At 40.6% G+C, this 15,572-nt stretch overlaps 1 protein-coding gene across 4 annotated transcripts in view; it reads left to right on the forward strand.

Moving 5' to 3' along the window:
• LOC117939440 (inactive dipeptidyl peptidase 10-like) overlaps window positions 1-15,572 on the forward strand; it is a 54,714-nt gene that overhangs the window by 7,513 nt on the left and 31,629 nt on the right. The window contains exon 1 of one of the 4 annotated variants that reach the window (XM_034864789.1): window positions 7,630-7,843. The exons of 2 other annotated variants lie outside the window; for them this stretch is intronic. In XM_034864789.1, the coding sequence (XP_034720680.1) occupies window positions 7,817-7,843 (27 nt within the window). In that variant the 5' untranslated portion in view covers window positions 7,630-7,816. Of the gene's footprint in view, window positions 1-7,629; window positions 7,844-13,306; window positions 13,442-15,572 lie in introns of those variants that run through there. One more of the 4 variants, XM_034864788.1, reaches the window with a different exon arrangement.

A 15,572-nucleotide genomic window follows, 5' to 3' on the forward strand; every position in this document is an offset into this window, starting at 1 on the left:
TTGTTTTGCTGTTGTATAGTATTTGTTTTGCTGTTCTTAATTTATGAATTCCCTGTGCGGCGTCCTTGAGTGCCAAGATAGGTGTCTTTAAATAAAATGTATTATTATTATTATTATTATTAAATACTGAAATACTGTGAATACCTTTTTAATTATCTCAACACTTTTTAACAGTCCAACTGAAACACTGGCGGTGAGCTCCAGGTCCTGCAGCCGCAGACGGACCGCCGTCAGTGGGGCTCGGCCTGCGTGGAAACATCGCTAGAAAGACACGCTGCCGACCTCGACCTGATCTGATCTCCGGCGGGACACGGAGAGGTCCAGACCCGGTAGCAGCGGCACAACCCCCCCAGAGCTCACCGGCAGTGTTGGTAGAATAGCAAGCTTTTCCTAAATCGTCAAAAGTAAAACCACTCATTTTGCAGTCAGTTTTCCTATACTTTTAATGTTTTTAGAGGAATATTCCTTGATTATGAATGTGTGTGTCATAGAAATACAGTGGTAAACTCGTGCATGTGGCATTTGAAAGGTTATATAGGCTATATGATAAAAATACTAAATTAGTGTAATGAAATTTTGAAATATGGATTTTTGAGTAAGAGTTTGCTCAAAGATCGTTTGGACGCGCCTCAGAGGGTTAAGGTACATTTTGGATATATTCATGTTATTGAACTTACATTTTTTTTTTTTTTTTATGATTTCACATTTTTTAAGCTGGGATCACAGGTTGTATAACAAAAAATATTTGTCAATAAAGTTTACAATTGAAAAAAACAACAATAGAAGAGTGCATAGAATGTGGTGATGTCACAGAAGTAAAATCAAAAAGGTAAAAGATCAAAGCGTATGATGAATGTGATGATGTCACCAGCTGCCTGATAGTATAAGTATAAGCAGACTCATATCTCAACTCCACAAATACTTTTACAGGCACTGGTACAGTCAGACCTTACACACGGCGGGACAAAGGATAGTTAGACATTGCGACGGCAAAAGTGACCATTAAGTCTAAAGCCCGACGGATCAGGATTACTTCTGTTAACAATCAGCCCAAAGAAGACAAGATGTACACCAGGCAGAATGAAACAATAACTCCAACATCTAATGTCAGTGAAGAGGACACACTCCTCTCGACCTGGCAAAAAATGCAGGCGTTAAACAAAGCTGACCAGCGTGCCAAAGGTGGAAAATTCAACAGTGTAGTCTTTCGGAAATGTCTGGATAACGAGAATAAGATACTGATGGAACTGAAGAGACGACAAGAAGAAATTGCTAAAGACGAAGAGAGGAAGCACGCGGAGATAAGGAAGTCTAATCTGGAAGAAGATCTGAGACTGGAGCAGGAAAGACGCCTTCAGAAGAAGCTTCAAAATCGCACAACAGCAGAAAATCAAATGGAGCAAATGAAAGAAAAGGAGCTGCTCAGACAGGAAGAGAGACTGCAGGAAGTGAAACATGCCGAATATCTCCGTAGCCTTGATGACCAACATGCAAAGGCTGTAAGAGAGGAGGCAGAAAAAAAAGTTGGGTTAAAAAAAACCCATTTACAAAGCCAGCTGGAGGATATGTCCCGAAGAAACCTCAACATAATGAGAGAGGTGCAGTCACTTAGGACAGAAGAGCAGAAAGCCAAACAAGATCAGCTCGACATGGAAAGACAGCAATTGGAAAGAAAAGCTGAAGGGGTCCGACGTTTCCGTGATTTGCAGACACCTAAGCAGGTTGCTGGTGAGAAGCTGAAGGCCTTGCAGGAGGAGAAGGCGGCCACCATGGCTCTGAGGGAGGAGCAGAGGCATGCCAAAGATCTGGCACGTAGAGAGGCTGAACGAGCAAAGCAGCAGAAGGAGGAAGAGGAGAAGAGCGCTGCTATGATTCGGTCTATCGCTGCCCACAGAGAGAACAAGATCCGGGAGAACGAAGAGAAAGTGAAGGCAGAGCGGCAGAGCGATGCGGACTGGATTCACGCTCACAGCGAGGCTAACAGGTTGTTCCTAGCGAAGGAAAAAGTCAAGGCCAAGAAGATCAGAGAAGAGAAAATACAAGTGGATAACTACAACGTTGCTGTGGCAGCGGAAAAACGTGCCGTCCTTGAGGAGCTCAAGAGGGAGAAACGTTTTGAGGCTAAGAAGGCAGAAGAGTTTGCTGTGAAGGAGAAAAAACGCCAGCAACATATTGACAATGACCTTCATGACGCTGCAGAGAACCTCCCTTTGTTTGAGGAATGTAGGAAACTAAAATTTAGAAATAAAAAGCCCAGTAAGGTCACCCTGGGGACGGACGACCATCTGCCTCCTATTCCCAACGCAGCTCACCAGAACACCTTGGCTTCACCCAGAGGAGGGTTTGCCTCCCCTTTAAGTGTAGAGGGGTCCAAGTGCCTCCTTAAGGTCCCGTCCACCTCCAAGCTCCCGTCCACCTCCAAGCTCCTGTCCATCTCCGAGCTCCCGTCCACCTCCAAGCTCCTGTCCATCTCCGAGCTCCCGTCCATCTCCAAGCTCCCGTCCACCTCCAAGCTCCTGTCCATCTCCGAGCTCCCGTCCACCTCCGAGCTCCCGTCCATCTCCGAGCTCCTGTCCACGTCCAAGCTCCTGTCCATCTCCGATTTCCCGTCCATCTCCGAGCTCCCGTCCATCTCCAAGCTCCCGTCCACCTCCAAGCTCCCGTCCACCTCCGAGCTCCCGTCCACGTCCAAGCTCCCGTCCACCTCCAAGCTCCCGTCCATCTCCAAGCTCCCGTCCACCTCCGAGCTCCCGTCCACGTCCAAGCTCCCGTCCATCTCCAAGCTCCCGTCCATCTCCAAGCTCCCGCCAATCCCAGATGCAATCAAGCAGTCCACAAGAAAGAATATGGTCTGGCGTCCTTAATTTCCACCCCGTCCCGCCTCCTCACGTCACTACTTTTACCTCCGACATTCCCTTACGCTCTTTTATTCTCTCCCTCCATTTAAGTCTCTTCTATTCTTCCCCTGTTTCCCTTTCTCAGGACCCCATGGAGGCTCAGTGGGTAGCACTGATGCCTCCCAGCCAGGTTCGGACCTTTGTCCAAGGGTTTATTCTGAATTTTAACTATGGGTTCACTCCGGGTGCTCCGGTTTCCTCCCGCTAATTAGCACTAATAATAATAATGCAATAAAGAATCCTAAAATAATACAAAATAATATCGTCTGGACTTGCATTTCATACGCAATCGCTTTTGGGTGTCATGTTGCCACCTCAAAATAACATTTGTTAACTGAACTAGGCCTACAGGTAGATTAACTGAGGCTCACATGTATGTGGCTCTTGTTTCTATGGTGATCTGGGCATTGAAACACAAAGAGCATAACATGTTACACCCAGTCTGTACTGCTGAAGGTTTCTGTATTTATATGTTGGGGTGTGTGGGTGGGAAGGCTTGTCAGTCTGAGATACACATTACAAGGCGACACCATGGATAGTTTTACTAATGATCTGGTCCAGAGGAAAGAAATGCCATTTTTTCACAGGAAAAAGGCAAATATCCTCTGTTGAAATGAACACTATTGACTCATTAAACATACACTTAATCAATACATGTCTAATTGCCTTTTATTAGATTACAACATGAATTTATTCAATAACATAAGACATTACAGATCATATTCTGCCAAATAGATAACTCTTATAATTTAAATATCCACCTAGCTCTAATCATTTGAGTTGATATTGTGTGTGTGATGAGTGTTGCGTATATCCAGCTGTTTGGGCCCCTGATGGACAAAGTAACTGCATTTATGTAAAATCAGATGCATACAGTAGTATATGAATGAATGCAAGTCTACATTTTGTCAGTAGAGAGCAGTGCTACACAAGGCTAGTCCTCAGAAATACCCTGGTAGGTCGTGCATTTAAAGTAAAAAGTATTCGAATCAAGTATTAAAAGTAGAAATACTTATTAAATATCATATGCTATACCTGTTAATGAAGAATTGCCCATATAGAATGATTATATAATAGACTTATAACTGTGAAAAACATCACTATGTTGCAGCTGTTCAAGGTGGGGTGAATTTTTTATCAACTACCTGGTCAGTTAAACTATAACACATTATTATTATTCATTTGTTTTGCAAAACATCTACATCCAAAATATGAAGTGGCAGAAAATAGAAATACTCGGGTAAAGTATGAGTACCTTAAAACTGTACTTGAGTGTAAAGTACTCGAGTTAACCCCCTCGGGACCAGAGACCCACGCTGAGTCCAGGCGATGTTTGCCAACATTCCTACTCAAAAAGCAATATTACAAAATTTCATTTTAGATATTTCCCATTTTATTCCTATACTACGCGTCTTTTGTGAACCCGAGACTCAAGGAAACTCATTTCGATTGAGTGCATATGTTTTCAAAAGAGAAATATTTTTGCTTTAGGGCTAAATAATCTCTTTTTAATACATTTCTCTGGAACGTCACGTCAAAGAAAGCTGAGTTTGTTGTGAACATTTTGATATGAAACATGAAAACATGGGCATCAGGTTACATGCAAATACTCTTAAAATCTGAATTTAAGATCTGTAAAAATGCCCTTTGACCTCCGAGTGTTAACGTACTTTGTTACCTTCCACCAGGCAACCGTGCACTTACAACTAGAACAGTGGTTCTCAACCTGGGGGTCGGGACCCCCAAGGGGGTCACAAGAGAATTTCTGCGGGTCACCAGAAAGTCGGGCAGAAATTAAGTAAAATATTATATTCTACACTGGGGAATGGCTTTTACATTACTGTGTAAGTCTGTTGTATTCCAGGTAGTCTATTCAGAGCTACAGTTCTAAATCAGGAGGTCCTGAAATACAGAGAAGGTGTGGGTTCAGAGGGGTCTGAAGGTGGGTTCATACCACATCCACAGAGCCTGGAGCACATTGGCCCAGGCTAGGTGCTAGCTGCTAAAACCGAAACTAAAAGTAAAGCATTTGTTTACTAATCAGAGCATTTACAAAAACTAGCTCCAAATGCACAGGGGGAGGCGTGTAGAAACAGCTGTTTACAGCGGTTAGCAGGTCTCTGGCGTTGTCAAAGGGGGGTGGGGGGGGTTGCAAACACCAATTTCATTATTCTGGGGGGTCGCAACTCAAAAAGTTTGAGAACCACTGAACTAGAAGATAGAGCTTCTCATTTTAGAGCGACAGCCTTCCATCCACCTCCATCCATCACAGTAACCCGCACGTCCAAACACACGCAGCAGTTGCTTTTCTTACGTGTCCTTGTTGCTCATGCTGGTGTTCACTTTTATGTGATTTTATTTTTGGGTCAGTGAGTCACCGTGTGACTCCTGAGGAATCATCTCAGGTTAGACGGCACTGAAACACAGTTTCCCAAACCAAGGTCAGTGCCCCTGAAGGCATCATCCCAGAGGCTCACATCCCCGCACACACAGGCCACACAGATTTTACTTTTAACAAGAGAGTTTTAATATACTCCTTAGTCTGTTTTATTATATATTATATATTTTATATATCGACCAATGTGTCTCTGAGCAAGACTCTTAACCCTCATATTGTCCTCGGGTCAAATTTGATCAATTTTCAGTTTTCAAAATAAGCCCTGGAAGTGTCAACATTCAAAAACATCAAATAACTTTGGAAAAAAACATTTAAAAAAAGCACCCGCAACACTGAAAAAGTGTCAAAAATGTCGGAAAAAGCAAAAAAAGGGTGAACAATTATTCTGAAATTAAATTTTACTTAATAATGTGTTAACAAATATTGTCTTTATCTAATTTTCAAACATTTGAGAAAACACAGTATATTTTTTGGGAATGCAATTAGTCTCTACTAGAACACAATTAAAAATGGTAAAGTGGAGTTTTGTCATAAGGTTATAAGTCATGTTAAAAATCCACTATTGAAAGAACATCAGCGGTCATATCCAGAATAATTTTATGAATTGAGTCAGGAATTTTTTTGATTTTCAGGTAGAAAAAATGTAACTTGTAGCATTTTTCTTCTTGTAAAAAGTTGAAATGGGTCAATTTGACCCGAATACCACACAAGGGTTAACCCCTAGTTGCTCCAGAGGAATGCAACCTCTGATTTATAGAGCAACTGTAAGTCGCGTTGGTTAAAAGCGTCAACTAAATGACATGTTATGTAATTAATAAGCACTATTGGCAGTTGGTATTCACCATTGGAAACAGCAGGTGGCTTTATTTGGTCTATATAACCTAAAATCAACATGATATGATGCCTTCTGCCAGCTGTAGGCCTAAATGAGCAAAGCAATCAGATATACAGGGACAAATGACATATGGGTGCTAACTAAACTGAACTTTAAAAAATGACTGATGTTTTTGTCAGTTTAAGTGCAAAGGCGCGTACAGAGAACGCTATAAAGAACTAGCAGATGCTCGGTTAATTGGTACTGCTGGACCGTCACAGTCGGTCCCAGATGGTCCAGTGTGGACCTGAATGAAAAGAACAGAGATAAGAAATGGCTTCCTAATGCCTCGGACTAATAAAAGCTTTTCTCTTAATCAGTAATGAACTCTGGTCCATGGCTCCCCTCCAGGTGATACTATTCAAGGTTAGAGAAGAGTCAATGTGGAGACTGTCTCACTTATTTTTTATTGTTTTAATCCTACTCACCCTCAAGCCCACATTACACGTTGTGTGACATTTTTAAGAAAACCAACTTTTCGCTTCCTGACAGATGTAAATGGGACTTTGTTTTCCAGATTTCACTGGGATGTTACACAGGACTTTAAACTGCAGCTAGCATCAAGTTGCTCACAGCGTCACTACAAAGTGAGTCAATAAATGGCTCTTTATTCAGATGGGCTCTAGCTCACTGTGTCTCCGCTGGCAGCACCTCTCACTTTCATTTTAATCTGTCTGAGTTGACTTTGAACTCCCGCTGTGAGGGCTTGAATCCTCAGGGCTTTTCCTACTGCCTGTCAACCCTCCTGCTGCTCGCGGATGATTTATAGATCGCAGAAAATGTGCAACTTTTAATCTTTATAAAGACAAAGTTAAGATCTTTGAATGGCAGATTTATGGTGTATCGTGGGTAGGGTTTGGTCTCTCAAAGGGAATGAATTGACCCTGAAAACCCCCGTGTTTGGTGTAGTTTGATCCTTGACATCGAGAGTTATTTCCAGCCACTGCAGTTGAGTATGTATGTACAGTATGTATGTATGTATATACAGTATGTCTGTATGTATATATGTATGTATGTACCTCAATATCAGACAATATTCCAGTAATGGACTGAAACAAGACTGAACATTGACAGTGAATCAATTGCAGTTGTTTTGCAGTGAATGTGGAGACCTAATCCAAACAAAGAAGTGATTATTGTATTGTTGTTCTTATCAAACAAAAGGTATTAAAATACCAACTGTATAATAGAAAGAAAACCTAATTGCATGCTGCTTCTTGTTAACCTACTTCAGTCTGATTTGCCTTTCAACACTGAAACCGGGTGAATGAGCATCAGTGTCCCCACTACGGAAATACAAAGAATATTATCAGACGGCATGTGAAACTAGGTTGACTGATTTTTACGTATGAATGACACCATTTTTTAAGAAGCAAAATCAGAACAGAGGGGTTTTTGTGTGTGTGTGCATGTGTATGTGTGTCACACGTCTGTTTACCCTGAAGAGAAAAGCCAGACAGAAAGACACGCTGGCATCAAGAGCAGGAGAGGAGGCTTTCTTTTACTTGTAGTTCTGCAGTAGGAATGCATTTATTTGGTTGTTTTTGGACAACATTGGCCACTTTTGAGGGCGAGCGTCTCGGTGCTGCCTGAGTTTGATGCTTCACTCTGTGAACTCAGTGTTTGGACTGGAGAGACGTCAAAGTGATGGACCCAGAGCTCAGGTACCCGGAGGTGAGGTGTCAACATGCTCTTATTTATAGAAACCACACTGACGTTACAGTGTTTATGGAGGGTGTTGATTGAGTGTTTGGCATGTGGGCCCTCAGTAAGGGGGGAATATTTAAAACAGCTAAGTTTTCTTCATAGCTGGAGGAGAGTGACGTCTGTGTTAAATCATGAAGCCCCAGGAGAGTCTGCTGCCTCCTGGGAGAGGGGAGCCTCTGAGAAACAGAAGCTCATCCTCTGGGGTTTCAAGTGTGTCACACTGTTGTTGTGTATTGACTCAGTGTAGAGTGGGCTGTAGAGTGGGCTTCTGTGAAATTTAAACACACGATGCAGAGGTCGCAAGGTGCACAGTCTAGCCAATGGAAAGACAGGAAATGCTCGCCTCAACCAGCTTTTGTTTTTCCGCTAAAAAGATGATTTTTAAGAGATATAATGATGGAGTTTCTAAGCTCATAATGATGCAAAGAAAACTTAAAGCTACATTGTGTAACAATTTCTCCCAACCAGCAGTAAAATTGTATATAACAACCAACTGAATATTACCTTTTAGCCCAAAATTAGCTCTTAGTATCTCCATTGTTCACACGCAGCTGTTCCTACCACTCCAATGTTTACTTTGGTCTTGTTGCTTTGCCTTTGCCGCGTTGTCGTTTGATTTCTTTTTTGCTTCCCTGGTGAGTAATCTCCGCCTGGCATTCGTCACGGTGCCACTGAGTGTAAAAGGCCAAAGGTGGAGGTACATGTCCCTCTTTGGCTAATGCCTTTTAAAGATGGAGGGGCAACATGGCTGCCGCCATTCGAGCAACTCGCCCCCATGTATTCTGAATGATTATAAATGGCAGATTCTACGCTTACGAAAATACTTTTGTATTTGGCAATTAGACATGTTAGAGCACCTGGTTTTGCTAAGAATCAACTAAAAACATTACAAAATGTAGGTTTAACTGAACAAAATAAGAGATGATGTTTATGCTGCAATTTATTTTTTATTATCTTTTAGCTTCGAGTCGTTTTCTTGCTTAATATATGAGCAGTTTGGTCTGTAAAATGTCAAAAAATAGCAAGAGGTCTCCACCTCAATCCTGTAAATCTCAAAGTGACATCTTCAAATCCTTTGTTTTGTCCGACCAATGCTTTTAAACCACATTCACAGCGTTAGACATCTGCAACAGTCCCACTCTTATGAAACTAATATGACTCAGGAGTCCCTCCAGGCCGAGACGACACACGGAAATAAAACCCCGTTGGCACAATTTACAACCCTGCAGTTTGTCTTTCTCATGCTGCTCGGCTGCCTGAGACCCCGACACAGCCCCAGGCTGGTAATGGGTCAGTCAGTAAACCCTGTCCTACTTTCTTTCTGGGTCAAGGTAGAGGATCTTCCGCTCTTCAGTCCACTGACCGCTTTGGTTGTTGGGTCCTGGCCTAACACACCACATTTCAGGGTCTAGAAAGCATTTGATTTGATGTGAATATCTGCGTATTATCATGGAGATGATCAGCATGTGTTGCAGGTACATGCTTTCTTCTGCCAGCTGCATTACACTCCCACACAGATTATTGTCTCTGTGCTGTTTGCATGTCTATAAATGAACATTTAGGCCTTGAGGAGCTTCAGAGCATTGCTACAGATCCGTGTTTTCGGGCCCTTCTGCTGCAAAGCACATTGGAATATGAATTAGTAGTCAAGGAGGAGAGTAAAGCATTTAGTTTCTTTTATTATGATTATATCCAGGTTGATCCTCAATAAATGGCTTTTCTTTTTGACCAGTAAGACATTAAAATCATGCATTTTTCTCTCTGTGTTTTGAGAAACTAGAGGAAAAACAGACATTTTTGTGCCAACATGAAGGACCTGTTGATTTAGAATAATCAGAAAAACAATCAGAAAACTAATCATTCTTCACCTGATATTTTCCCACTAGTTTTGCAGTTAAATGTCAACGTAATTAAAGTTGCTAGGGTGGTTGCATGTAGCTAAAGATGACATCTTGTTAACACATACGCTCCAAATATGTAAAAAATATGGATAACCACTTTGGAATAAAGCCTAAACACGGCTAAGCCCCAACAGCAGGTGGTTTCCCTGTTCTTCTTAATGTTCTTTTTAAATCCCCAAAATAACATGATTGATTCCACACAAAGCTCTTTGGGGTCATGTTGATGGATAATTTTGGGGTGTCTTATTCAATTTTATAGCATTTTGAAAACAAATGGAAGTGTTGTTGAAATAGTATTGAGTAAAAGTTGACATATTCCAGTCTGTGATTATCATCAACATCCATTCCTTTAATTTTAGTCTCAATAATTCCTAATTTCTGCTTTTCTAACTCAAACATTTGGTATAATTTCCTATAGATTGACCATAAATTCCCCAAATAACTGTAAAACTAATGAGTTAGTGTTATATAGTGTTGAAAACGTCAAAACAAAGTGCAAAACATGGGAAAAAAAGCATTAAAATAGGAGAAAAACGTAAGAAAAAGTTAAAAACATTGATATAAAGCATCAACAAAACACGTTGAATGGTGCGTTGAACACACCTTGTGTGTGCAAGTCATTACCAAACGTCTCTGCTGATTGGTTATCACAGACAATAAATAAGAAAGGAAGGAGTAAATCTAAAGAAGTTACTGTAGGAACAGACAATCACATCCAACTAAAGCTACATAATGTAATTAAGTGATAACGCAGTGAAGCCCTTTTCCTCCGTACTTCTGGAGTTTAACCTGCTCTTACCAGGACTTGGCCTCACATCCTTTTGGGTCAATTACCCACGTAGGAGTCTTCCTTATCTAAAAACACTCTTCTCAACCAAACCTCAGCAGCTCCCAGCTCAGAGCCCTGCAGGTTTCCGTGCAGGAAGCAGGTTAATTACACTCACCTGGCGTCCCAGGTGGGACTCAGCGCCTGATTAGGCAGCACGAGGTAAACCCAAGGGGTTCGGAGATCTGAGGAGGAGGAAGAGGATCTCAAACGTCTGGTCTCATGTTGTTACCTGCTTGCTGTCTCTTGTACAGGCTGTACATAGTTTGCTAAAAATACAAAAAACAAAACAACAGCTGGCGGATGATGCATCTGGGTGTTTTGGTTAATTTGAGTGTCTTCTCGACACAGCCGAGGAAAGAAAACGTCCTCTGGTTGTTGCGTTTGATTGTTTTAGACGCTCAAAAGGAATTCATGTTTTACAAGTAGGCTACCACAAAATCATGAAAGAAACACGATTTAATCTACAGTATTAATAGGATTTAATACTCTATCCCAATAAATCAAATCACAGCTTCTTCAATGCAGCTCCTGCAGTGTCCCTGGTTCTGTCTCTGACAGACAAAAGCATGAAGGCTGGTGCACACATATATTTGCATGGATGCTAGAACAAGTCATGCATGGATACTAATGCCCCGGCTAGGTTGTGGTCTGAAGATTACGGCCTTGGGGACGTTGGTGAACTTTCCAAACACCAGCAGAGGTCAGAGAGAGAGATAGAGAGAGAGAGAGATAGATTATTTCCATGTGCTCTCTGATTCCACTTGTTAAATATTTGATGAAGAAGGAAAAAGAGTCCAACAACACAAGCTTTAGGGATCTTTTCCTTCCCCTTCTGGTCCACTACTACCACCCGTCTTCTATTCCCCTCCTCCACAGCTTCCATCACTCTCACCATCTCTCTGTCCATCCTTGCATATGCTCCTTATTTCCTCCCCTCTGATTTCCTCGAGATGTTCAATCGGCCGCCATTTTCTTCCATCGCTCCCCGCTCGATGACCTCGGGCCTTTCCTCCAGTCTTCAGTGAAGACTTAGACTTTTCACTCATAACTATCCAACCTTAACCCTTTAAATCGGAAGATCTCAACATTCAAACTGAAGATGCATTAGGGGTCTAGAAGGCGGGTCAACAGTTTTGTTGTCATTACTTATTGCAGACACTGTGGTACTTTTACTGTATGTGTCTTTTCCACCAAGGCGGTTCTGGTGCTCCGGTTCTTTGCTTTTCCACCCAAATAAACCTGGCTCTCGGCCAAAAAAACGGGTTCCAACTCAGCACCAAAGTAGCGCTGATCTAGAGATAAGAATCGGTTACGTCAGGTGCTGGGGGGGGGTTATCATGACGTTCAAAAACAAAAACTTCTGGCAGCCATTTTGAGAACCCCGGTCAGCTGTTAACCATAGAGAGCTGTTGATGTTAGCTTTGGACATGGATGGGAAACCAGAACCACCGTGGTCTGGTCTGGGGAGGAAACCATCGGTCTGCCTAATGTTTGAGTTAGAAAAGCAGAAATTAGGAATTATTGAGACTAAAATTAAAGGAATGGATGTTGATGATAATCACAGACTGGAATATGTCAACTTTTACTCAATACTATTTCAACAACACTTCCATTTGGTTTACAATGCTATAAAATTGAATAAGACGCCCCAAAATTAATGAAAGTAGAGATTTGTACTTGGCAAAGAGCGTTGGGTGGAATCAATCATGTTATTTTGGGAATAAAAAGAACATTGATATAGGACAACATGAGGACAACACGATGGTTAATGATATTGCAGATTTGGTTTCCAGCACCACGGACAGCGAACCAGACAGCTATGAACATAGTAAAGAAAGAAAGAAAGAAAGAAAGAAAGAAAGAAAGAAAGAAAGAAAGAAAGAAAGCCCTATTTGTTCAGCAAAAAACAAAAAGTAGACGCTGGATTTCTTGAAGTTAGCCAGAAAGATATGACTATATTTTGTGTACATATTATGACACCTGATGTAAGATAAATTAAACAAATAAAAGCCTTTAAAAACACCATATGAAACATTTCATCTTACTTACTATGGAGTGAATCAAAAACACATCTGGTGCTATTCTCCTAAGAAACAACAACATACAGTAGACCGAAGAAACAATCATTTTATATTTCTTTATTAGGAATATAGGAAGGGACAAATGGGACAAATTCATTTTAAAAATAGAGCTTTGTCCTCGGGTTGAGCTTATAAACGACACCTTAGAGCAACTTAAAGTCACTAAAAAAGACAAGAAAAATAAATAAAGGGGGCTATCTCGAATTAACGTAAGTGTCTCCAGTTACAAAATAATTTGAAGGTTGTTTTTTGTCTTTAACGTGTTTTAATGAGTTACACAAGAGGTTATAAGCTCATTCGTTCAATGGTTCAGGGAGGGGTTTGGTCTTAAAATATGTAAATATATGTATAAAATGTCCTATCATGGACCACAACCAGGTGTTATAAAGATGTAATGAACATTGTGAATGTGCAGATAGATACATGTATGTCAATTAACTTCATTTCTTGAGAATAAAATCTTAATTCTTTAAGAAAGACACCAAACTGGTGGTTATATCTAAACCGCAGCTATTGGTTTTAAAAACCCAGAAAACTTTCGTGTGGTAGTTTCACAAGGAAGACAACAGATTATTTTGAAAGTCCAACCGGAAGTGGTCCTCGTGGTGATTCCGTCCAGCCTTCCGGTGCTGCCTGCTAAATTGCCTTGCCGCCAGGTTGGGATGTTATTACCGGGAGAGCTGGACCTGGATCCGGGCTGACGATGACCGCGTCCACAGACCCGAGCAAGAAGAAAGCCAAAGACCAGGATGAGGTACTCAGTCACACTCAGCTGGGAAGGGACGCACGTGCTCTGGGGGGACAGCTAGTCTTCTTCTCAAACATTTTGCAAGGACATCATGGGGAAACTATGGTTACTAGACGCGCTGGTGCTGGCGGTGCACGCTTAGAATAAATATATAAATATATATCTATATATATCTATATATGTAGTATATGTAGTAGTAGACTACATTTCTATAGAGTACAGCAAGGTCCCTGATGATTTCTCTGATTTGTGAGTCCTTATGTTGATTCCAGGGTTGTAACTGTGGATCTGTTCCTGCAGGATGAATGCTGTCAATGCGCGGACTGGATGTGAGATTCATAGAAATCGGAGTTGTTGAATTGTTGTTGCTCCCAGTCAGATGATTAAAGGTAAAAATAAGAGCTAGACGATAGTAGTCCGTGTGTATGAGAGTAACATAGCTACAGTGCAATGAAGAAAAATGTTAGGTAGAAGGAAAGAAAGATTAGGTTAAAAAGTAAGATTAAGTTTGCTGATCTTATTTTTATATTTGAGTTTATTTTATTTTATTGACTTGTATTTTATGTTGATTGATTTTAGAATATTTTTCTCCATTAAATGTTGTTTGTTAAGCAACAAATATAGCACTGTGTCCAAGACAAATTTCCCCTTGTGGACAATAAAGTCTCTTCTATTCTCTAAATGAAGAGGTTATGTTGCTAAAACAATGGATTGCAACAAGAGTAGTAGTATAAACACAGGTATAGTCCAGTGTGAATATAAGTATCAGAGATATTACACATGGACATGTCCATAGTGGTCCAACAGTATTGAGATTAAGTCTGTGGAAGTGACGGCTGTATAACTCCATTTCCCCCACACAGTGGATAATACATCGGGGTTGTAAACGGAGTGAGTTTTAGTATGTAAACCGTCCTGTTTTGGGGAAGAAGTTCAGTCTCACAAGCTCCCAGTTGTGTTCAAAAGTTGTGATTTCTGTCTTCAGGAAGTCGGCTGTTGGCGATTCTCTCTGTTGGAGCAGGTGTGAGATCTCCTGTTGTGTGATGTGAGACGCAGATAAAGTCATTATCCATGCAGAGGAAGAACTACTTGTACTTGTAGTACTTGTACAGTGTTGTAGTGTAACTAGAATAATTCAGATATAGTTTGCACATATTGCACATATGCATTATAAACACCAGTACAGTAGTACATACAACATATACCTAGTTGAATATACAGCAGTTCACTGTATATTGTAGTGAAAATCAGAACAATCAGCTGCAGGGGATCTTTTAAAACTGAATATATGGAACAAAACGTTGATATAGTTGGACAATTAAATCACTGATGGTGTACTGTGATGTCTTTTTGTCCTTAAATACTTTTTAAAGTATGTCAATGTGTCTTCAAGATCTCTGCAGTTACGATCATAGCAACGCAACATTGACCCAATCGCAAATATGATTGAACTTTAGCAAGAAAATATATTGAGAGGGAGAAGTTCTTACTAAAGGTAACAAGGCAGCTGTGTTACATAAGATACACATGACATTAAGACATAATAGTAGAGAAACACAAGGCAATGTAAAGGAAATAGGAGTACAATAAAATAGTAGATACAGAGAAGCTCAAATTGAACAAAACAAGATAAATAAAGTCAATAAATGGCCCCAAATACTGAAAAACAAGTCTTCTCCAGGCCAGAGAGTAGTCAGACTCGTAGTATTTGAGTTTATTTTGATCAAAATAAACGTGCAGTCTCTTTCTTTTATACCTGGAAGTGTCCACCAGTTTCAATGTTTGCATTTAATTTAAGATTTATAGTCTGTTTCTCTCTGTTTAGCTGTTGGTTCGTCTAAATTGAGCCAATAATGTGGTAATTAAGTGTTATTGCTCTTTTTTTTGGGATCCAGAGCTTGTTTTGTTTCTTTTATCTCATTTCTTAAAGCTGGAGATGTTCAGGAAAACTGGTTAAAATGTGTTTTGAGTTTTTCTTAAACCATGGTTAGGTTTGTCTTAGCAGGTCTAAAACACGTCATGTATGTCATGTAATAGAAAGCCCAGCATCCTTTGCGTCTAAGATCTTCAACGGCCATGTTTAAAAAGCTTGTTTATGTCTTTTTAGTCATATATATATTATATATATATATATATA

This window comes from Etheostoma cragini, chromosome 24, assembly GCF_013103735.1.
Source record: "Etheostoma cragini isolate CJK2018 chromosome 24, CSU_Ecrag_1.0, whole genome shotgun sequence".
Classification (NCBI taxonomy): domain Eukaryota; kingdom Metazoa; phylum Chordata; class Actinopteri; order Perciformes; family Percidae; genus Etheostoma; species Etheostoma cragini.